Source organism: Pleurodeles waltl, chromosome 11, assembly GCF_031143425.1.
Source record: "Pleurodeles waltl isolate 20211129_DDA chromosome 11, aPleWal1.hap1.20221129, whole genome shotgun sequence".
NCBI lineage: Eukaryota > Metazoa > Chordata > Amphibia > Caudata > Salamandridae > Pleurodeles > Pleurodeles waltl.
Genome location: NC_090450.1, coordinates 46,758,700 through 46,783,649, shown reverse-complemented (window position 1 = coordinate 46,783,649; position 24,950 = coordinate 46,758,700). Strand labels below are relative to the sequence as shown.

The window sequence follows — 24,950 nt, the reverse complement described above, 5'->3', positions numbered from 1 at the left end:
GTGATTGCCCAGGTGAATGTTTAACTCCTAGAATGATAGATTATTAACCAGAAGGCTTCAGTGGTATATGACAGTGGTTCCCAACATTTTGACTTCTGTGGACCCCCACTTTATTAATACTGGAACCCGGGGACCCCATTGAATCTTTATTGGAATACAGTGACTCCCCATCAAGTCATTACTCAAAGCCGGGGACCTAATCTATAAAAAATAATTAAATTTTCTAAGCGGTTGCGGACCCCTTGAGGAAGCTTTGCGGACCCCCAAGGCTCCCCGGACCACAGCTTGGGAGCCACTGGTACATGGGATAAAGTACCATCAACCGTACATTAAAGGATACACGTCTGATACAAGGAGTTCTGTGACCATACAGGGGAATGAAACTTGAGGACCAGTTCCTTTATAATGTTAGGAACCAGAGGAGGTGAAGGGGCACCAATGCATCCCGCATGTCGGTGGCAGAGGATGGTTCAAGCACTCAACCCACCTTCCTCATTTTTATTTTTTTATCTTTTCCTCAGTGAGAGCCTTTGAAATTAAGTGTTTTCTAACTGCGGTAGTTAAACGAATGTTTTTAAAATAATGTACATTTAGTTTGTTTTTTAATTGCAGCTAAACTTACTGTTTTTTTTATTTATTATTATTATTTTTTTTTTAATTCATTTAGTTTTTTGACAAATGGTTCTATTTTTCTGAGTTGAAATGTGGAACTTCTGCTGTGTGCGGTGTTTGTATAGTGTGAGCCCGAAGAGCAGCCGGGTCCTGTAAGCAGTCAAAGGCAGCGACACGGTTAACATGTGACTGGAGCGGTTGCAGGTTTTCGGGACAAACATACATTGACACTCATTTCTAGTGCAAAAGGTAATTTATTAATTGGGATTGTTTTTAAAAAAATATATATAAATGGTTATGGGTCAATGTAAATTTAAATAATAAACCACATATGTAATATTGGCTAGGGTTCCTTTTGTTAAGGAGAGGGTTCCCTGTTTTAATTGGGATTTAAATAACGTGAAAGTAACAGTGCTAAGACTTGTTTTATGAATTCAAATAGTTTAATACTTGTTAGTACCTCTTTACAATTGTGTGCAGTTACCTACGCACACATGCATTATAGCTACACACGTACATCTTACATGTAGATTCGTTAAGGCCAGTGTTGCCTTTTATAAATTAATGTATTATAATTAAACGTTTGTGAAAGTTAGTGTTGAAATGCTGAGTTTAAAGTAAAGGTCCTGTAGGCTATTCGGTGTGATGGTAGAAGTGATGGGAAGACCTACGCCGCCTTTGGATGCTGTGGGACAGTTGTGTTACTCCTAGGTCCTGCTTCTATGCCATGTCGGGCAGTATTCGTAGCGCCCAGTGCCTGTGCCCGTCAGGGCATGGTTTTCATGGATGCAGGCAAAATAAAAATGTTCCTGCAAGAGAATTCCCTCTTCCATTATAAAACACGCGTTAGCAAAGGGAACAAATCTGGCTGTGCACGATGATTACTTTTTAATTTGTATTGCTAACACATGTCACAAAAAAATAAGGAGCGTGGAAAAGGAAAACTTTTGCTGCCCAAACGTGACAGTAATATATTTGACATAAATTAAAAAACAAAAATAACCTTCGCATATAATTTTAACAGAAAAAAAGTTGCTTTCTAGGAAGCAAGTTTACTTAAAACAAAGACCGAAACTCCTTTTAACTTAATGCAGAGCAATAAAAAATGATTCTTGTTGACATAAAATGTACTACTAGCTCTTGTATATTTTTACATCTGAAGACGTGGTTTAAACAGACCAGTATGACCGAAAATTAAACAAATTGTAACGAACTGAAAGAACAAAGTACTAGGAATATACAGTATTGGCCTACCAGTCCTGGCACTGTATTGAGTTGATCGCAAAAAAATTCTGTCAGTCGCAAGACAACCAGTGGCTATATTTTCATCCTGTATTTTGTGATGGGCAGAAGCAAAATGTGATAAACCGCTGAATAGATAAATAAATGCAGTGTTCTGTCTCAACCCCATATGCATGAATGAATTTTTATTTATAAATTATTTTTAATATAGGAGGCTGGGAATAGAGCTGTCTCTAGGCCATATGTTATTAAAATAAAAACACAATTTTACACCTTCTGCAGCAACTTCGTACCGGCACTAGATGGCACCATAAAGCCCCTCCTGACCCTAACCTTATGTAAGAGTCTCTCCTGGACCCAGAGTTTCTACCAGAGCATGGGCAAGCAAAGGCACCCCTGCTCTGTCCTTAAGGCCAGGGGGTGCCAGCGTGCTTGCCACCCTAGAAGCGCAGGGACTTGGCTCATACATTTCAGAAATGGCGCACATCCAGCGGGTGCAGTTCTGTGGTAAACCACAAAAATGCCAAATAAATGAACTGATTCTGAGGGTGCTTAAATGCTAGGATGATAAACCATGAGTTGAGATGGAGCTGAACTCGAGACCTGGGCCCGTATAATAGGTGGGACACGCTGCCCTGATCTGTGCCATGGTGTACCTTTTACCTGGGTGCAGACCCGGTATGTGCATCCAGTCCTAATGAATGCACAGACCCCCAGAAGAGCTGCAAACTAGTGCCTGCCCTAGGGGCAGAACATTGATGAAAGGCCTTCCAGCTGTTTAAAGCCACCAGCCTGAGTTTCACTGTGCAGATGGCCAAACAACCCACTTTTCAAAGTGGGGTACTTTTCTGCTGCCGGTGGTAGCAGTGGGTGACTACACCTGCCTGCAGGGGTGTATAAAGGAATCCATGGGACCTTTCCACACATACCGCCCTCTAGGGGTGGATTCATCCAATCTGGTGGGTACAGTCAGTGTACCTCTGTGCGTCTTCACCTGCCTCTGTAATATGACATGGGTGCATAGGCAAAGTGTTTCCTCATTTGCATACGAGCATGCCGGCGTTACAAATCCGCCAGTCCGATCTGTAGAAAAGTGGGCTGCACAAGCATCCTCGGCCCCTTGTATAAAGCTAAAGTGACCTGGGGGTGCAAAAAGTAGGTGTGGATGCCAGTTGCTTCCACTACCCGAGAGGCACATGCTCGCTGCAACACACGGGTGTTTTTGATAATATGGCCTATGATTTATAGATGAGTGGAAATGGAATAATGTCCAATTTGTGGATAAGGGGTTGAAGGTGGAAGAAAAACCAATGGTGTGATTTACTCTGATACTATCAAGGCGGTGAATGATATTCAGCTGCTGTGTTAATCCATTACTGTCTCACTCACCTTCACTGGGCCCGGGTCATAGGGTATTGATGGTGTGAGGTCTCCTCTGCCATGGGTTGTGTTCATGATCTGAGGATTTGTTTGTTTTGGCATATGTACTGATATTCTGTTGACTTATCTGCTCTTAATCGGAGTATGTCGGTTTGCAGAATCATCCGCAATTATTAGAGGTTTTGTCTCTCCTGAGCCGTGAAGATACCTCTGCCTTCATTCATTGGCTGTTGATAATTTCCCAGTTCATCATCATGTGCAATATTTGGGACTAGACCTTTCCCTACAAAGATGGAAATAAATGTACAGTTCTCTTCAGGGTTGTCCATCACTGTACCTGGTTATATTATTTACTGTGGGACTCTGAACTGGGCAGTGTTGCACACTAGTTATTTTTCCACCTGCCTCACACTTGGTCCCTCATTTTTCTCTAGACCGTTGCCATACTTTTTCTCACCTCTTCCTCCTTCTCCTGCTTCTATTCCCTCTTGTAGTGTATTTGTTTTTAAACTCTTGCGACTTTTGTCCTTACACAGTTATCCTCACATCTGTGTTGCCTCCGTCATATTCATTCATTCTCTCTCTCTCTCTCTCTCTCTCTCTCTCTCTCTCTCTCTCTCTCTCTCTCTCTCTCTCTCTCTCTCTCTCTCTCTCTCTCTCTCCTCCCAACATATCTCCTTGCTTTCTCTTTTATTTCTCTCCTTTTGTCTTCTGCTTGAGCAGTCAACAAGGAAATGGATTTGACAAATATTTGAGCACATCCCATATTTGCACAGTTTGTTCATTTTAATTGCCAACCGTTACCTTTTGTTGACTGGACCTTTTTTTTTATTTATTTATTTATTTTTTTCCTTCCGCTTATGAAGGAAGCCATTCATGTTTGATTGGCATCCCTCAGTTGTGCCGTTGTGGGAGGCTTGGTCATGTGACCTCTGGGGACGCGTAGGGGCAGTACCTAGAGGTCTGGGTTCTTTCAGCATGTAGCCAGTTAACCGGCCCTGGAAACCAAAAAATGAAACCTGGTATCTTGGGCAAACGTCCCTGTGACAATGCATCTGGAGCGGAACTTGTTTTTCAGAGGTAGCGTGGCAGTGTGGCCAGACTGACCCGAGTGTCGCTGAGACAAGTGTGGCGCCAGACGCACCTGTTGGGGAAATATGTGGAAAATGCAGCAGCAAGATATGGATGGATTGTTGTAGTAAATATGCGTTAACTACAATCTTCATCTTCAACTGTCAGTCAGTTTCAATAGAACTGTGTTCTGTTGTGAATATGACTTCTTAATAGGATTGGTGAGGACACCATGCCTCCGGAATTAGGCTTTTTGTATGTATGTATGTATGTATGTATATATGTATGCATGAGAGATTTCTATAGCACATACCTTTCCGAAATGTAGCAGAGCCTTGTACAAAGTGAAAGGCTTGCATGAAGTCATTAAGTAATAGAAGACAGTAGCCTGTTTGTGGATTGTCAATGCATTGTGATATAGTGTTGTTTAAAAAGGTGCGGCTTCAACACTTAACCAAATTGGAGCAGCTTTGAAGCAGTTCTAACGGATATTGACAGGGATGCTGTTCTAACTCCTGGTTCACAGATGAAAAACGTCTGCTGTCGTCTTTTTTTAGGGGCGAGCGCAAAGCACTCCGTCCCTCTTCTAATCTCTCTTTAGGGAGATTTTAACCACGCCCATGTTACGCGAGTCACTTTAATTGGCTCGTATGCTTGCCTTTTAAAATCTGCTTGTTTTTCATTCGTAAAAGGCATGCATACGTTATGCCTTTTCTGGTGTTTAGCCCTCCTCGACAGCACTGGTAAACTACTGGAAACATATAAGGCTCCATGTTTTCCGTATGGTTTCTGGACTACTTTTTCTCTTTATTTTGCAGCGCGTTCGCGCTGTGTAAGCACGCTCGTTTTTTTTCCTTAATTTAAAGTGGCAAAAGTCTGGTTAGGAGTTTACAACGCTAATTGCTCTAACTCAATGTAATGCGAGACCCGTTGCATTGCAAATGCTTGTTTCTGATTTACCCTTCTTAGTCTGCAGTGTGAGAGAACCGCCAGAGTTGGTCCGCTTGTCTGCAAGATAAGCCATGTTGCAGGTCGTGATGGCTTTGTAAATGACACAGCTGGTTTTGAAGAAGATGCAGACAGCGAGGGTAACCAATGGAGTTCCATCAAGGAGGGAGGGCGGGTGATGTGATCATATTTCTTCAAGCCACGGATGGGACTGGCATGTAGCGTGCCCTTAAGAGATTCCACTGTAGCATCAGGGAGGCCACGGAGTTGGCCGTTACCCCATCCAAATACAGGCATAGGAGAGCCTGAACAGGAGCTCTGAATGTGTTTGTTTCTGGATTAAATGGTTTGACTTTCTTTACAGAGTGCTGGTACCAGTCAGTCGTTGTGTGTTGTTCCTTTGGCTGTGTGTTCCTCGAGCGTGAGGCTGGCATCCATGGTGAGTCCAGGTGACTTGGCATTTGGTGGTGTTGGGCGCTGTCAAATTTCATGTCATTGAGCTAGGTGTGCACTCTTTCTTGTTCTTGTTAAAGTGTCTTGGTTGGGTTTCTTTTTGACAACCTGAAATGCTTTCAGATTTTTTGTGCGTGTTCACATCTATTAAACTGACACCCGACTTTGTGTAAGGAAAGCCAAATATTGGAAAGACTCACTCCGAGACTGAGTCTGTCCGTGTGCATGCCTCTTATCAGTTGGGTAGAGGACACTGTCCTCGGCCTGTCCACGCATCTCTTCCTCGGACTGAAGCTGAGCCTGGACCAGAGTTCCTGTCTCACCTGGGCAGTCTCCTTAATAAAGTGCACCGCCTCCCCTAGGCCTGTCCACCCGTCTCTTCCCCGCTCCGAGGCTGGGCCTTGTCCCCGTGTTCCTCTCACACCTGGGCTGTCTTCGGCTGACGTGAAGATGCTCCAGAAACCGTTCTGCAGCCTCGGCTGAAATGGAGCTGCCTAGTTAGTGTTTTTGTCTCGGGAGCCGAGCATAAACCCTTTGTGCGCTCCACAGGACCCAGGCCGCGCTCCGGTTACCGAACAAGCCCTATGAATGTGCTGTCGATGTCACGCTGTCTGCGGGGGACTCACGCGCGGGGGGGTGGCACTGCTTGCACACTCAGCATTCAGCTCCACTGACGCTTCTTGGAGCACGTGGGTCTGTTTTCAGGACCAGGCTTTAAATTTAGGAACTTTTTCTCATGTACCTTGGAACTGTCAATCACAACCCAGTGAGGTTTGACACCCTAATAGAGACGCCTGCTGTCAGATACAAACCGTTCAGCTGCCGGGGGCAGGGCCCTGGGGGTTTCAGCAGGACCCGCCTTCCCCGGAGGGCTGCATTCCTGCCACCCACGCAGTGTACTTCTCTGCTGGAGACTGTGTGAGACCTTTGACCCGGAGACTGTTCTTAACCAGCCCCGGGCTCTTGGTAGGCTTATTTTTCTGCGAACGCTCTGCTATCCCTACCTAATCTGGAACCAGCTTTCCTTTCCCTGGCTTGTTTTTTGGTTTAGGTGTTATTAATTTAAGGCTTCTGTCTGCCACCGACCAGGGGTACAGCTTTCAGCCCTCTTAATGGCCGAAATGACCGTTTCTTTTGGGGTCTCCCTGGCCGAGGCAACATCAACTTTCTAGTGTCTGGCTGAGGTGGGCCTTGCATCGGGGATCTACCTGGCTGAGGTGGGCCTTGTGTACATCCGCCTACCTCGCTGAGGTGGACTTCAGATCCATGTGTCTGCCTAGCTGAGGTGGGCCTTGCTTCTGGACATCTGCTAAACTACGGTAGGCCTTGCCTCCGGTGTTCTGCCTGGCCGAGGTGGGCCTTGTGTGTGAGGGGGAGCGTTGTGTACAGCCTAGCTGAGGTGGATTAGATCCATGTGCCTCCCTGTCTGAGGTAGGCCTTTCATCCATGGGCCTGCCTGGGTAAAGGTTTTTCGTCCAGAGTAATGTGGTGGCCCTTGGTTGTGTGTGGGGTGGGGTTTGGCTGCCTTGCTAAGTTTGGCCTTTCACCCAGGTGTAGATCTCGTGTCTGGTAATCTACCTGGCCCAGGTGGGCCTTGTGCTCATGGCAGAGGATGGCTGCCTCGTCCTTGCCTCAGCCAGGCCAAGATGGGCCTCCTTTCCAGAGACTTGCAGAGGAGAATTTTCTTTCCAGTGCTTGGCCAACTTCAAATCTGTCAATCCAACCAGGCCAGTTCCTCCCCCCAGACCATCACCAACTTCCAATGTGCCTTTGGTACATCTGAGATGTCAAATCTGCCCACCTGTGCCCCATCCAGATTACACCCCACTCCCTAACCCAAGCACCTTTGACAGTCCAGACTTCTTGCCAGGCAGAGCTGCACCCAGTTGCCTTTGTATATTTTTTTCTCAGGGTTGATTTGCTTTCCCTTGTTTGATGTTTACTTGGCTGATTTGTTCTTTGATTGTTCGCTTTTCATACCTGTTCATTTAATCTACCTCGGACTCGCTTTGTAATCTGAGCCTCAGCCACAAACTCAATGATGACTCCCATGGTTGTCGTTTAGATGGACGCGGCACCACGGCCTCCCTTTCAATAGCACAGAACATCTCATGGCCGGCGAGGGCTCTCTCGGCCCTGTGGCAGGGCGGGGGGCATGGGGCCTGCTGCCCCCTTGGCATGCGGAGTGCTCTGCTGGTTCTTGGTGGGATGTGGGCACATTTGGCTCCGTGTCAGGGTGAGAGACAGGGTTGAGGGCCCTGCAGCGTCTGTGGGGTACCAAGGGGGCACGCGACACTAGTGAGCGTGGGTAAGGGGCCTCCTGGCCCTGTAGTAGGGCGAGGAGTGCGGGCGTGCCCTGCTATGCCCGTGGAGGGGCGAGGGCCCGATGACCCCGTAGGGAGCGAGGGGCAAGGGACCTGGGACCTGCTGGCATTGGACTGGGAAAGGGCAAAGGTTCAGCCTAAGGTGAACGAGGTCAGCGTGCGCACTGGCCCTTGATGGGTGGGCTGCAAAGACCTTCCTTTTTCGGGGTAATGTTAATGTTTGTTTAAATTGCAACAGAAAGGCTTGCCTTACCCCTCCTCCCCACAAACACCTTCGTCATTGTTACCTGCGACCCAGTGAGTGAAGGTATTCGAATGTTCTCGGAGGGTATGAGAGCTATTTCCTGTTGTATCTGCTAAATTGTTGGCATAAATTACACCTCTAGCTAATGCGGTTGTTTTTGAACCTACAGCACATTGCATTCTGGGAGTTGTAGTCACACTTTCTCAATAAAGATAGGACTTAAAAGACCCTACGGTTCGAATACTGGGAGTGGGCCCAATTCCCAGGACCGGCTGAGGGTGCCAAGAAAGAAAAAAAAAATGGCGCCTGGCTCGAGGTAGCGCTAATGTGTCACATTAGTGGTAGAAGGCGCTACACGAGTGTTGCTATCTTAAGTGGGGGCTGCTTGGTAGCACCGTGCGGCAGTGAGAGATCCGTCCAAGGATCTGCGAGTGGAACCGAAGATCGCCGGCCGGATTACGTGGCTTGCCCGACACATAGCGCATAAGACCTGAAACTCGAGGCGCCTCTTGCTAATGGGAAGCGTCTGCGGGGCCGGGGAGGCCGCCAGAAACGCATTCATCGGGTCCCCGGGAACCAAAACCGAGAGCAAAATAAACCCGTCCCTTCGCTGTTTGCAGTTGGAGGAATTTCCCTCGGCGAGGGGGAGGGAGGGTGCTTAAACATTTCCAGATGGTGTCTGTAGGGCTCGGCTTTCCAGGAGGAGGGCGAGGCCTGGTGACCCGTGGTGGAAAGTGGGGACGGATTGAACGGGAGGCGGTGGCATCGAGATGGGGGGGGGGGGGGGGGGGAGTGCAGGCTGGGGGAACTCTGTGCAGTATTTGTGTGTGTGTGTGTGTGTGTGTGTGGGGAGGGGGGGGGGGGGTTATTGGCTAATGTTGAGTGATGGGGCATGCTTGAAATGCAAGGTAGAATGCTGTAAAGTGTGACCAGAAACACCTAACTTTTGTTATTGAAACGTCATTGAATTGAGTTTTAGTGACACTTAATCTAGAATGCCTTCTCCAGAAAACCTCGAGTTCAGATTTATTATATAAACCCAGCAAGAATCATAAACTGTATACGCGATGTTCATCGTTTGAAGGAATAGGCCACAAAAGAGGTTTTACGATTTACATTTTAAAGTGCTGCAAGTGCTTTTCTAAGCGCTGTCTTCCTAGAGCAGGATGTCCATCGTAGTTCGCAGAGGTCCGAATTCACTCTAGATGTTTATGTTAGATAATTATGCATGCAGTGGCCGTAAATTATATATATTTTTTTTGAGTGAATGCTTATCACAATAATATGGTCCGAACCCGTGAATCACAACATTCTATTATGGTGAGGTCATCAGCCTGTGTAATACTTAATTCCATTAATTCATTCGGGCAAGAGCTGGCCACTTAGGAGCCGGGGAACCAGGTTCGAGTCTCGGCGTCGGACCAACATCCTGTGATTCTGGGCGAACCCCCATGTGCCTAAAATCTAAATGTGACCTTGTGTAATGTAAGTGGTGCTCATGTAAACCGATCCAATTCCTTCGGGTCGAGTACGCACTGTATAAAACTGCAAAAGAAAATCTGACGGGGAGGGGGGGGGGGGGAATAGTTATTTTATGTTAGTTACAGTCCAAAATTGTGAGAGAATTCGCAGTAGTTCGTCATACTGTGTTTAATCAAATTCACTTCTACCGTCTTTTCCTGGAGTAAGTGGGCCTATGACCCTCTCTGATTTTTTTATTTTTTATTTTTATTTATTTCTGTTACTTCGGTAAATATTTGGAAAGTTTGAACTTTTCAACCAGACCAGCAAAACATTTAACCTTTCTTGTCCTTTGCGGCTGGATCTCTCCAGGTCTAGTTACAAATGTGAAAACATGACAGTTCCTTCATGTTGTGTGTTTATTTGTTTTTTCTTTAAAAAAATATATTCTGCCGAACTCCCTGCAGGTGTGAAATTGATAGTGTTATGGAAATTGACAAGGGATTAAAAAAACAAAAAAAATCTCTTCACCTCCTAAAATATGACAGATTTTTAGTTCTGACACCCCTACAACCCTCGGTGGAACGGGTTCCTTAAAGGGATGACTAGGAGACCCCCTTTTCTTTTCCAAGGGATCACTTTGGGGTATTCTATGTACACAAGTCTTGGGATATTGGCTGAACTGCAAGCTTTGTTGTGCACTTTCATGGGCGTCATGTCAAGGTTCTCCAGTGGTAGCAGGCTTGGTTGCTCATTGGTACCACCCAGTTCTTCCTTTGCAGATCTTCTGCTCAAATATGTCAAAACCAGAAACCTCAGTAGAATCAGGTCTTGTAGATAGAGAAGTGTTTACTTCTCGTAGGTGCTACGCCTTGTGTCCCCAAAAGCTCCTCTGCATGAAATTAGAGGTTGGTGAGAACCCTACAGTGGGATAGTCACTTCTGTTACCCCAAAGATTTTGGGTCATGAAGTTCCTTTGTAGTTTTATATTGTAGCCATCGGTCTGAAGCTAGAGTGGGTTCCTTGTGAGCGGCCCTTGGAGATGATTCAGGTCCGCCCGGCTTTGTAGCACACTATATCCCGTTTCCTTGGTCCTCTTCCACTCCTGGTGTTTGTCCTTGTAGATACTTGGACACCGGCCCACTTAGCAGTACAGGGTGACACTGCCAAGTGTAAATGAACTTTCCTTCTGTGGCTCAGCCAGTACGAGCCTTGGGCTACCGAGCCGATGTAGACACTAAGAACATCTCTTGCTCCTTGTTGGTCATGGTGGCAGGCCAAGAACAACTGGCGCCCACCAAACCAAGCAGACTGCGTGGAACGAAAGTGAATCTAAAAAAGAAAAAAATGCATCGAGAGTGGAAGTTTGATGTCGGGCTGTAGGAGTGTTGATGGCTGCCAGCGACTAATCAAACTTGAAATACTGGATCTAGAGTGAAATTGGAGGTTCCTCCCTGACTGGCTGTAGACGGCTGCAAACTACTTTGTTCATAGGCTGCAGCGCAATGATCTTGTATGGAGACACATGCCTTGTGCATTGTATGAGCTTCTTTGCATCAGGGCAGTCATTTTGCTTGTATAATGGCAGAAGCTGCTATCGGTGCGTCTGGTCTTGGAAGCACTCCAAAATGTTGAAATACTCTTGTTGCACTCTGACAGCGGACAATGGAAGAGCACAATGTACGTTTTGGTTGCGGGGAGGAATGTTTTTTGTGTTCATGTTTTTTCTTCCACATACCTATTAGGCCTTTTGTTTTGACGTCTACAAAACCTTTTAAAACTCTGGAGGATGTGTGTTTTATTTTTTTGTTGTTAGTACACAGAAAACGGCAAAACAAAGACACACATGTAGATATTGAACTATTCTGGAGATGAGGCAGAAAGTCATGAGATTTTAAATTTAAAGGCTTTTTTTACATATAGGAGTTACACGTTCTTAAGGGTGGGGAAGGGATTTTCCTAGTCAGAAGTTTTCCATATGAAAGTCACCAAGACATGGGGCAAATGTTTGAAACATCAGTAATTGATGCACATAGAGGCAGGCATTTTACAAAGTTACTTTGTACAAAGGCAACGTACAAACAGTCCACCAATAGCAATCGAGGTGTGTTGCGGTTGAGCGCTCCGAGAGACAAAATGGTTGAGGACCTACTCTGCTGCTTGATTCGTCCCCCCCCACCCCCTGAATCGACGGGTCTATTGGAAACTTGCATATTGGTAGTGATCTGATGTAATTTAAGTTTGTTAATTCATGATGGATCAACACTCATGGCTTGTGATAATCTAGATAATTTTTTCAGATGCCATTTCCTGTAGTTTATATTGGAGTTTAGTCTTTTTTGGGGTGCTTATTCACTGTAAGGGGTTAGTGTTAGTTTTGCTTCCATGTATTTTAGAGGTTTTCATTTTTGTTAACTAATGTATCTTAGTTGTTCACTAAACATGCTAACCATGGAACCGTGTGGATTTGATGTTTTGACATTTGAGGGGTGCTTTTCTTGAGAGGGATCAATGTCTTACAGATGTCAGTGTTCGAAGTTTGGATTGCTACAAACAGTGGTGCCACGGTGTGTTGGCTTTTCAACATGCTACCACCTTTCATTTTATTTTTTTCTATAATGAGTTGGTTCCATGATTGTGAAAAGTTTATGTTGATCTTTGTTGCTTTTTTGCCGTCTTGTGTGTGAGTTGAGTGTCGCATTTTAGTAGTTACACTTTTTTGTGTTTTGAATGTATGCTCTTTTTAGGTCAAGGGTTAGACAAAACCTTCTGATTTGACTAAAACTATATGTATAATAATATACTTCCTGATGGCTTTCAGCTATATCTCTATCTATTGGTCAATTATATTGTCATTCACATATTTTTCCTCTTACTAGCACATACAGCGTGGGGAGGTGGGTCATCCCAGTTTAACCATTGGCTAACTTCTCAGTGGGTGACAACATTCTGCTGTTTCACGTGGAGCACATCCACCCATAAATAAGTTACTTTAAATGCCAGGGATTACCATGGCAAAGTGTGCTTTTTGAGACCAAAAGTATTTTTATGTTTAGCAATATTTTTGTTTTTTGATTGATGTGATTCTAGCGGTCTCAGCAACAAATACGCCTTACAACAACCATGACAAAACAAGCATTGACAACACTATATTTCTTGGGGTTGCCAATGCTTGTTTTATTAGGCTGGTTATGTGCTTTGTTTGTGAGAGTGCAAAGGGAAGATAATGTTGTTAGCATGTTTAGGGTACACATAAGAGCCCAAGTTAACACGTGAACTTTTGATTTCCCCTAGGTCCGACATTTTTTAGTTTGTAGTGTGTATTTAATCTTCAAACATTGAGATGTGTTCTTGAAGTCAGTGTATTTGGAATTATAGTATGTTTGGGCCATCAAAGGGTGCTGTCATTCGGCTTGTAGTAATCATTTCAGTAACTCAGACTGTATATACTAAGTAATGTTGTATATCAGTGTTCATATATATTTTTTCGTTTTCCTCCTAGACACACTTTTGGATACAAAATGGGCATCCTCTGAACTGGCTTGGACGGCTCACCCAGAAACAGGGGTACGTTTCTTGAGTGTATTGTTTTATTATTCTCTCTCAATCTTAATCCCAATCTGTCTGCTTTTTCTCTAGAGCTCAGTGATTCTGATTGGAAGGTGTACATCACTGTTTAATGAATGTAATAAGTTGGCAGAGGGTGAGCTGAGTAATTGCTGATTGTAATGCAGCTTGTGTGTTCGATTACAGTAAGTGGTTTGGTTCAGTGTGAACATTGTAAGTGAGTTGAATGTAGTTGAGCCTTTAAATTGTTTCCTTGTGGTAGTTACTTTGTTTCTTGTAGCTGAGATCTGCTAGATGAATGGAATTATTTAAATTAATCAGTTGAATGAATTGGGTACATGGGTATGTTGATTTCATCAATATGCTGACAAACAGGCTGTTCTGATAGTTCTCACAAGTACATTGACCTCACAGGTGATTCAAAAAGTGCATTGAATTCTGTAGTTGAAATACTGGTGGGATTAATTGGTTGGTGGGATCTTTGTGAAGCGTCGGGTGTGATGTTAGATAGTGGACCCAACAAAGTATGATGTGTATCTTCACAGTTGTGTGTGGTCTCTTATCGGTTGTCCAACTTGGTTAATTCTTTTACTTAGTTGCTGGGATGTTACAAGTCGTTCGAAAGCCTAGGAATTGGCGAGATCTTTTTCAGGTGATAGTGAACATTGTCCTTCATGAATGTGAAGTGAGAAAATAGACTCCAGACCCTGGTGTGGATCTGAAAAAGCTGCAATGTGATAAACTCTGGAAGTTCTCAAAGCAAACACATATTTCCCCAGGGTAGTTGGACTTGAACTCTGGGCGCTTAGTATGATTGGTGAATGAGTGGCCTGAGACTACTTAGTTCTTAATTCTTCTGAAGTCTTTTATTGGAGTGGACTTCTTCTGCCCTGGATCATTTAAACACCTGACTTTTACATCTTTCTGCTTCTTACAGTGGGAAGAAGTCAGTGGCTATGATGAAGCCATGAACCCCATTCGAACTTACCAGGTGTGCAACGTCCGGGATCTCAATCAGAACAACTGGCTCCGGACGGATTTCATCGATCGACGGGATTCTCAGCGCGTCTATGTGGAGATGAAGTTCACTGTGAGAGACTGCAACAGTATCCCCAACATCCCCGGCTCCTGCAAGGAAACTTTCAACCTCTTCTACTATGAGTCGGACACAGACTCTGCTTCCGAGAACAGTCCTTTCTGGATGGAAAATCCCTACGTGAAGGTGGATACCATTGCCCCGGATGAGAGCTTCTCGAAGCTGGAGTCTGGCCGGGTCAACACCAAGGTTCGCAGTTTTGGACCGCTGTCTAAAAATGGTTTCTATCTGGCCTTCCAGGATCTTGGCGCATGCATATCCCTAATTTCTGTCCGTGCTTTCTACAAAAAGTGCTCGGACACCATAGCCGGCTTTGCCGTCTTTCCAGAGACACTGACTGGAGCGGAAGCTACATCACTGGTCATCGCTCCCGGTACCTGTATTCCTAATGCCGTGGAGGTATCTGTGCCCTTGAAGCTGTATTGCAATGGGGATGGCGAGTGGATGGTGCCTGTTGGAGCATGCACATGTGCTGCTGGATACGAGCCTGCCATGAAAGATACTCAGTGCCAAGGTAAGAGCTTACCGCATAATACTAAACACACATGGCTGTGGTTACATTTCTCCATAGAGCTGAAGACGTCTTGGTGTGTGGTTTGTAGATCTTGATGTCTACTGGAGCAATCATGGCATTGCCATAGGTTATTCAACGGTCTCCTATTTGGTGAAGAAAACACAAATGAACTGGCAGGGTCAGTACAATTTACCCTTGATAACGAAAGAGAGGGGTGTTTGCTTCGGGTTTACCTCCTAAACTGGTAGAGATGGATCTCGAATTCCCCTTGACCCAGCAGCCACGGAGAGATGAGGGCTGGCCAGCCCTTTACATAGAACACTGGTAGAGACAAGTACAGGGTTTTAGCTACAACATCAGTTGAGATGAGGAATGGCTTCCCCTTTTACCTAGAAAATTGGTTGCGAAGAGAGCAGAGTTCAGCTTATCAGATGGGAACCTGCTTCTCCTGTGCCTGGAACACTGGTAGAGATGAGAGCTGGCTTCTCACCTAGTACACTGGTAGAGATGAGGGATAGCTTCTCTTTGACCTAGAACACTGGTAGAGATGAGGGATGGCATCCCCTTTACCTCGAACACTGGTAGAGATGAGGTCTGGGTTCCTCTTTCCATAGCATACAGGTGGAGATGAGAGCTGACTTTCCCTTACCTAGTACACTGGTAGAGATCAGTGATGGATTCCTTTTTTAACTAGTACACTGGTAGAGATGAGGTCTGGCTTCCCCTTACCTAGAACATTGGCGTAAATGAGGACTGGCCTCTCAGTTACCTAAAACACTAGTAGAAATGGGGGGATAGCTTCTCTGACCTAGAACACTGGTAGAGATGAGGTCTGGCTTCCCTTTACCTAGAACATTGGTGTAAATGAGGGCTGGCTTCCCACTTATCTAGAACGTTGGTACGTAAGTGGGTAGCATCCTGTTTGCCCATTATACAGCAGAAACCAGGGTTGTCGTCCCCTTCACCCTGATGGTGAGGAGTAAAGCCATCTCATCAAGGCACCCACATGGTAAAGCATTGTTCTATTCCCACCTTTACCCAAAACTGTATCAGAAATATGATTTTGGCAGAACTAGTAATTAGGGTTCTATGCCTGTAATGTTTACAAGAATCCAGATGAGTTTTGACCTTTACTACACCCATGGCTGCAGTAAGTGAGGGATGGGGCTCACCTTAGCGTTTACACACTGAAAGAGGTCCCATCCCTGTCTTCCATTGTTGTGGAGAGGTAACTATTTACCCTGCTCAGTGCAAGTAGGGATAAGATTTGGGTTCTCCCTTCACCTGTAGTACTAGAGTCGAAGGATGGAAGGTCCTTAAGCAAGAATGATGCATTACTTCTCCAACCATCACTCTAGTTCCTGTGGCCATTGGCTCTGGTGCCTCCAGAGATGCACCTGTGGCCTTGCCATACCTATTACACTTGTAGCCATGGTAACCAGTGTAGCTGGTTTTCATTCCCTATTGTTATGGTAAGCAGCCCCCTATTGTAATCCCAAGGTCTTGTGAGCCAAATACATGGACTTAACCATACATCAATAATTGGTGTTGCACACACTATGCAAATACCTGATGACTGCCACCAAGTAGGCAGAATAATCCCTATCTAGTGCGTGTATTCTGGAGATAATTTCACCAGATGTGCCCTCAATGATTGCAGTCCCAAAGCGGTCTTCGCTTCCCCTCATCACCATGGCCCTCGCCTCCATCTTGCTCGTTTTATTTGTGAATACATCTAGGAGGCTGCAGATTAACCCACTTTTTAGGTTGTTTTTGGATATCATCCATGCGCTATAAAATGAAAATAAAGAGGTGAGTTGCCTTCCTCCCATCCCCTGTGACTTCTTTCTGAAAATAGTCAACGTTAACACCGTAAAGAGTTCTTCATATAAAATATTGGCTATAAATTGACATTAAGCGTTTGTGGACTTGGCAAAGCAATGGAGGCAGTGACAGAATATTTAAAAGCATTGATATGAACAATAAGTCTCAAGAAATTGAATCTGGCGTGTTTATCATTCGCCGTCTTAAAATCTGAAGAAACCCCCGTGCTTGGGGAATTCCTAATACTCGGAATCCAGTACAGTAAGTGTTGATAATCCTTGTCTGCCATAGTAGGAGTATTTCAAGGCATAAGGAAGTGAAGTATAGATGTACATTCTACTTCCGGCCTCGCAGGGTTCACCCGTTCGTACTCACTTGGGAAGCCGAGAATGGGCCGGAGTAAGACCTTAGTAGATCAGTCGTTGGCAGATCTTGCCTTTTGATATTCAGAACTGGACCAGTCGTGTAACCTGGTGGAAAGTTCACTAAAAAGGGTGCAAAGGTATAGCAGTGTCCAGACATAAAGTATGGAATCTGTTACTAGAGCTTTGAGATTCAAATATTGATTTATTTGGCCCTTTTTTAAATTTCAGGTGAACTTTGTGTTGCATTCTTCCCCTGTCTAACAGACAAAATCTAAATAAAAATTAAATCTCAAATCTCCCAGATTTGGTGTTCGTGGTAATTAGGATGGATCAGTTCCACGCCAGAGTTTCAAAATAACCCCTATGAGAAAAGGCTTCACTTTATGTAGTCTTATCGGTAATGGGTACTGAGACGGTCTGGTATGGATAGGTCCTTCTGGCACCTATGTTGGATTCTGCGATCAAGGCAGAGAGGTGAAGGGTGAAAGAGTTAAGGACGTCAGGGCAAGGTTGAGAGATCACAAGTTGTGCTCACGCCCCATTTTTTTCTCAGCATCTCTGTAGTACTTGGTGGTCGTAATGTGACGCCACAGCAAGGGGTCTCATCTGGTGAGTAGTTCACGGTGCGTTCAGATTCAGATGTATGTTGTAAATGGCATGTCCAGTCATGTGCTGAGCTTGTCTTGGGTAAGCTGTGGAGGGGGTGGGGGATTAGAGATCCCTTTAAAGTCTAATTTGAAGGAAGTACAACTATGATTTTTATTTTGTTTTTGTGGTGGGTGCAAAGGATGACAAACCTGCTGAATCACGTGACACTGGGGTTCTGCTCAACCAGACACGCCCCGTGTCTAATCAGAATCCAACCACTAGGTGTCAGGAGCGTGCAAAGCATGTGAGTCTATATCTGATATGAAATTGGAAAGCTAGGGTCGCAGGTAAATAACTTCTCATTCTTGCGTTAGTGAGCGCGAAATCACTGGCTTAGGAGTTCAGCAGTCAGTCTCTGTGAAATTCAAGACTGCCAGACTGTCTGGAGGAATGTAGAGCGCAGCTGCTCATACGCCTGGAGCGTGAGGTGCATTCCGCGCCTGCTCTGATGGACCCACTAGGCATTGTTTCATGGCTCTGAAGTACAAGCTTGCGATTAGTCTCCCATTCATCAGCTGACAGGTATTGTCTGATTTTTGTCTTAAAAGTGGCATATGAATTTAGCCTGCAGCTGACCTTTGACCCCAGCTATCCTTCTTCACCTTTAATATCACAAGTGGTGGAAGTGGATGAGTAGAGGTGTGTTTTTTTTTTTTTTTTTTTGTTTTTTTTTTTAAATTCCTGTTGCCCCTTCCCATCCCTTCCAAATCCTTTCAAGGAAAATGCAGAGTTTAAAAAATGAATTATTTGCTGTGGCACATGCGAAAGACAGATACTGGCTGGACACAGATCATCAGTAAAGAGCCAGGAGGCCACAAAATGCTCGCACCTGCCTGGCCAGGTAGCCCAGCCAGGTAGTAATGTGCAGTAGCAAAGAGATTAAGGAATTTAAAGCGGTGAGCAGCCAACAGCTAGTGATGAGGAGGTGGGCCGTCCCAAAGTGAGAATAAAAGTGCATTATGCCACAGCCAGTACAAAAGTTTTTCCCTTGGACTTATTGTTAAAACCCAAACTTTCGCTATGTGGGTACTTAATTATCAACACAAAAACAACAGATATAAACTTCAATCTAAAAAAAAAAATAGCCAATTATGCTCCAAACACAATATTTAGAATCTCGTAAATATTTAATAAAATATACATGAAATACTAGTGAATTTGGTTAATCTAGTTTATCATCCTTTGGACCAGATACATCATCAAAAACATGCCTGTGCTTTTGTGGGGATCCGTGCACCGTCTTAAAAATGTACTTACTGATTAATAAAGCAAGCCCAACATTTTTCATTTATTATTATATGGGAGCTAACACAGCTGCAGCTAGAAAGTGCCACATACAAAAAAAAAAAAAAAAATAGAACATCTGTTCTCTTCCCTGGGGAACATTTAGATATACTTTGATTTAGGTGTTCTTGTCTTCTGCCATAAAAATTGGGACCCCGCATGTAATTTATTTTTATTTTTTTCAACTGGGCCGAGCAAAAACCTCTGACACGCCTGAAGTGCAACGCTGAGCATAGTAAGAAGGTAACTAAAATATGGGCAGCTGCACAGAGCCAAAAGAATGGCATTGCCGCTAATAGCACAGTAATACAACCCGATGGCAGCTAAACGGGGGCAGCCAACACATAAAAGTGGTGATGAGGGAGTGCAGGGGGGCGTGCAGGGGAGAAGGGGCATGCAGGGCGTGAGGGGGTTTTAACATTTAAAAAATAAATAAATAAACTTACCTAGTGCTGCAAGCTGGCTCGCGCTCCTTCTTGGTCCCACCAGCTTCAGAAACTCCCTGTGCAATCCTCGTGCTGCTTTCATGCTATTACCAAGCAGGAGAGCAGTGCAGGGATTAGCCTGAGCGGGCTGGTTTACTGCTTGCTCAGGCAGAAGGGAGTTTGTGCAGTTTCTCCAACCAGGCTGTCAAATACAGGTGGGTTGGAGAAACCTAGGTGCGCATGCCTAGAACGGCAGGTTAAACAGACATGCGCACTTCCTCCTCCACCCTCCCATGGCCCAGCTCCGCCCGTCTCTGCAAATGCTGGCTCAGTCAGCAGTTGAAAATTTTAAAAAAATTGTTTTATTTTTTAGTTGCTGGCTTCGAGCTAGCGGGGCGACGCTCGTTCGCCATTGCGAAGAAGCGTCGCCCTGCAGCTAACTGTAGTGTTTCAACACAGAGGCAATAGTACTGAATCTTATTAAATTCAGCAGTACAGCAAGAGGGCCACTCTATAGTAGCAACAATACTGACTGTGCTTTGTCTCTCCTTTCGCTAATGGGCTATCAAACTTTCTTCCAAAACTAACACATTTGATGAACAAAAGGTCACAAGTTCAAAAATATGACTGCATGGCAGCTGTACGTGGAATCATAGTCCCTTATCTAAGATCCTGCAGAGTAGGCAACCTACCCCAACTTTACAGTCTTCTAGAGTCATCTAAATGCCTCTTCCAGTTTCTGTCTAGAGCCCCATTGGGCTGCGGTAGCAAATCGGGTCCAGTATCTTTTAGGCCAGGCTGCCCACATGCACCCAAAGCGCAACAATAACCATTCCCTAGCTCCTGTTGCCTTTGACAGCATTAACAGTGCAGCTATTGAGTCACACTCCCTTCCCAACCTTGATTGGAAATCATGAGTGAGTAAGGCAGTGTCTGATCAGTGTGGAAGCTATAAGGGCTCGGATTCATCAACTGCCTCCCCTAATTCTTTCATTTCACTGGCCTACTTTATGCAACTCTGGGGGGCAGTTAAGGTTTGTCTCCCAAATCCAGCTTTACTGTAAAATTTCCAATACTGAGACTGCTTGAAAACATCACCTTGCCCACTGAGTCGATTGATTCAAAATGGCGTCCAGTTGACCATCTTGGTACAGACAAAATGGCCTCCAGTCACTTTCACAAGACGAACTAGAGCTGTGTGACTTGTGCCTCCGATAAGAAGCCTTGATATTCCTCATACACACAATACCGTACTATTCCAAGCCCTACATTCCTCATGATTTAGACAGCTGTCAGCAAGTCTGTCTTGCTAATCACAAAATTATGTGACTAACAAGTCGCACAGAGCAGCTGGTGTGCTTCACCGGGGCATATTTACCCTGTATGGAATGTTCAAATGTCAGGAGGTGACTATGTTTGAGTAAAAGCAAAGATGTGACACAAATAGTCCCACATCGCCCTGGTGAAAAATGTCTACCGACTGCTGTTTGAATATTCTAGCCTGCTCGAAAGGAAAAAGCACTTATACTCGGGTCTGCAAAAAAAAATAAAAAGGCGGTCAATGAAAGTTTGCACAAAAAAAAATCCTGCCAAAAATCCAACACTACCCTTCCCTGCCACCAGAAGTATCCTGGCATGGTTTTGCTATTTTTTAGGGTGGGCAAAGGGATTTCTCATCATTAATTTTTGAGTCTCCTAAAACCGTAACACATCGCAGAACACCAATCTGTAAAAAGAATGGTTATAGTCTCAAACATTACGTCAGGTACCTCAAATCGCAAAGTCTAGAAGTGCAAGCAGGGTGTGTTTTTTAATATTAAAATATTCAGTTCATTGCTATCCTGGTCTGTCTTGTGGCAATAGTTTTAGTGGTCACCATGAGATGGAATCGCAGTGCGCTGCCTGATTTTCAGCATTCCAGTGGGATTATAAATATCTTGTAACACAAATGTGTACTATTTTTAAAGAGACTATTTTGGGGGCAGGTTTCACTCCTTTTCCTTAGGCAGTTCAGTCTGCCAAGAGGCGTTGATGATGTAAAAATTAAAAGAAAGATCTTGTCCTCCTCTGGTCATGGTTAACCCTGGCTTTCGCCCGTGCATTAGTATGTTGGTGCATGTCTCCTGAAGTGCAATTTCCAAAGTGTCCTTTGGTGCGCATAAGTGTTTTGATGACATCTAGTTGAACTAGTCGCCAGCATCCGATTCTTTAAAACAAACGAGTTAGAGCTTTTAGCGTAGTAAATTCTTAATTGGACTTTTCTTCCCACATGAATTGAAAATGAAAAGCAAAACAGTTGACATAAGCGAGCCAATTCAAAGCGCCATGGCCACCATGAGCATGAGCGCGAAGGAGAGACACAAAAAGAAAAAAGAAGTTCACTCGCAGTGAAACGTATCAGCAAACATGCAATTATCCATGTAACCGGGTCAATGGCCACGACTGTACCAACACTGCCCCAAGAAGGGACAAACGCAAAGCATTTACCGATGATAACAGATTTTTGGAAGGCAAGCCCACGAACGAATAATAGTGATGGGCATGCGGTAGGCATGGTTAAAAGCCCACAGATATATTACTACTGGCCAGAGCACTTGCGCTCGACCTAAAAATGTGATTGAGTTCCAAAATCCACGTTTTTCAGATAAGTTTTTTTTTTTTTTTTTTTTTTTTTTTGTATTCTTATTTCCATACAAATATCTCCATATTTTGTGCCTGAAGTCAAAAGACAAAATTGTGATTGATGGAGTGCTTAACACCTATAAGGTGTAACGACCACCACCACCACCTAAGAAAAAAAAAAACTGAATACGCGGTATTTTTATGGTGCTTCTAAGAGTGAAATGGTGGAAGCCCTCTCAAACACCCTCAGGAGCGGTCCTTTCATAATGCTAGGAGAGACCAGTGACACAGAGGATGTGAGGTTTAGAATGGATATCGGCAGTACAGATGTGTGATCAGTAACGAAATTACAGGAATATATTCTCAAGGACCACAGTGAGTCTTGGGAAATGTTAGGGTGACACAAATGCTTAATTATGATGTGGGTGGGTCCCGGCCCTCCCAGAGAGGTCGTGGCCTTGAATATGGATGAGTGCCTGGGGGATGGGGTGCGTAATGGCCTCTCCTATCCCATCCACTAAGTAGCCTTCAGAATTGGCGTTACCCTCATGTCCACCCTCTGAGTTAAAATTAACTGCCAATTTCCAGTTCCAAGAATATTTGCTATGTAGTTCTTGGAGGTTTGTGGTGCTGAGATATAGGTGGGATTGTTGCGCATTAGACTGGTGCTTGCACAGTATTGGTCGGGACCAGTTCCAATGCTTAAATCTGGGGGCTAGCGTAACGGATGTACGCGTTGCTGTAATGCTTGCGCAGAACTTAAGGTTTGTTCACTTTGTAGTGTTTTAAGGGTTGACTGTGAAGTAGTTCGGGTGGTTGGTGGTGGATATTCGGTGCTTTTGCTATGCTGTACTTTGAGGTGTAGTTTGGGGTGAACTATGCATTGAAGCACATTAATGAGTGCAGTAAGTTTGTTTTAAATCTGAAATGTCAATTTTGTAAAGGATCCTAGCTGTGTCATCAGCCCCATTGCTTCTGAGGCTGGTACGCGGGGAGGGCGCCACCCTCCACCGTGGCCTCAGACCGCCTGAATGTCTGGGCCAACAAACAGCGCATTTGCCTGATGGCTTTTCCAGGTGCCTGATTTTCTTTCTCCTTGTTGCTTTCATAGAAGGGGTCACTGCAAGTAGCAAAAAAGCTGTGGCTGGCAGAGAGGTCTAACAGTGGATCATGTTCTCTGCCCCCACCCCCCCTTCCTGTGCATCTTTTATCGCTCCGCCCTGGCTCACCCCATTTGTCGTTCTATTCACACACCCTAAACAACCCCCGCAATATTTGCCTTTTCTCCCTAATTATTCTCACTCGCACAATTCATGTATCCCCTTCTGTTTCTCTTCCTGTATTTTGACATGCATTCTCTACCTCTCTCCGGTCTTGTTTAATTCTGTGTGTTCCTGTTTTTCCATCCATTCTCTTACCCCTTATGTGCTTCGGCCTTCCTTCAATCTGTCTTTCCCTTGCAGCCTGTGGTCCAGGGAACTTCAAGTCCAGGCAGGGTGAAGGCCTGTGCACCCCTTGCCCACCCAACAGCAGGACGAGTTCAGGGGCTGCCGCCATCTGCACCTGTCGCAATGGCTACTTTCGAGCCGACACGGACTCCGCCGACAGCGCCTGCACCAGTAAGTGACTGTTCACTGCGCTCCTCTCTTCTTTCTGGTCTCCAGTTCAAGGCGGTAGGTTGATTGTTGGAATTGCTCATGTTCCAGCTCTAAATCTCTGTGTTTGTGCAGTAGGTTTGGGTGGTTTAGCTCTTGGCTGTTCAAAGTCTGAAGATCAGTGCTAGTTTGCTCCCCGCTGTATGTTCTCGCTATCTTTGGGTTTCTGGAAGTCCGATTGCTTTTTCCTTTTCTCATTGAGCTTTAATGGCGTGTGTACAGCTATGTATGCACTTTATTGTTTGACTGGTAAGTAGTATACGGCTGCTTTGCCTGTCTTTCTGTCACCAGGCGAGTTTTGGCTTTTACATTGGTTGCACCTATTCTGTCTTCTGTTGTTAAATTGTAAGTGGAGTTCTCTAACCCCTTCCTGCTATCAAGGAGTGTAAGTTGCTGTGTTTGTAGACTTGTTGATGTTTTTATTTTTTCTGGATTTGCATGCAGGGCTGTGTCTTCAGTTTGCTTGCTTTTAGGTGGGGTTTGGGTGAACTCTTTAGGTGAACTGTGACGGTGTTGGATCCGTTCTAGCTTTTGATGTTACAGTTGTCTGTGTGATCGGTGGTGTTCCTGGGATGTGTTCAGTATTAGTGTTCTAACCTATTCAGTGAGTGAAGCTAGTTTATGCTTGTCTTCTTAACTTTACTAGTCTTTTCTTAGGGTGGTGTTCGGTTGTGTTTTATTTTTTCTCTGTCTCTTGGTGCATCACTTGCTGTTTTCCCCTCACTCTTTTTGTGGTGCTCAAAAGCTTTTGTCTCTCTCACGATACAGGCGTCCCATCTGCACCCAGGAATGTCATTTCCAACGTCAATGAGACCTCTCTGGTTCTGGAGTGGAGCCCACCAAGGGACTCCGGTGGACGAGACGACCTGCTATATAACATCATTTGCAAAAAGTGTGGGTTGGAGCGCCGCACCTGCTCGCGTTGTGACGACAACGTGGAATTTGTTCCCCGCCAGCTGGGTCTGACTGAAAAGCACGTCTACATCAGCAACCTCTTAGCTCACACACAATATACCTTCGAGATCCAAGCCGTCAACGGAGTGTCAAACAAGAGTCCTTACTCACCACAGTTTGCCTCAGTCAATATCACCACCAACCAGGCTGGTAAGCATCAGGAGAATATCTAAGGGTTGACTTTTGAGAGAGGTGTTTGGACAATTTTCATAAACATATTCATATAGCAATGTATGTAAACTTTCTTCCGGTCCACTGAAC

General features: G+C 44.9%; 1 protein-coding gene across 4 annotated transcripts in view; it reads left to right on the top strand.

The window, feature by feature from the left end:
- EPHB3 (EPH receptor B3) overlaps positions 1-24,950 on the top strand; it is a 67,239-nt gene that overhangs the window by 24,531 nt on the left and 17,758 nt on the right. For all 4 annotated transcript variants that reach the window (XM_069213016.1, XM_069213017.1, XM_069213019.1 and 1 more), the window contains exons 2-5: positions 13,238-13,302; positions 14,240-14,912; positions 23,544-23,699; positions 24,504-24,839. In XM_069213016.1, the coding sequence (XP_069069117.1) occupies positions 13,238-13,302; positions 14,240-14,912; positions 23,544-23,699; positions 24,504-24,839 (1,230 nt within the window). The remainder of the gene's footprint in view (positions 1-13,237; positions 13,303-14,239; positions 14,913-23,543; positions 23,700-24,503; positions 24,840-24,950) is intronic.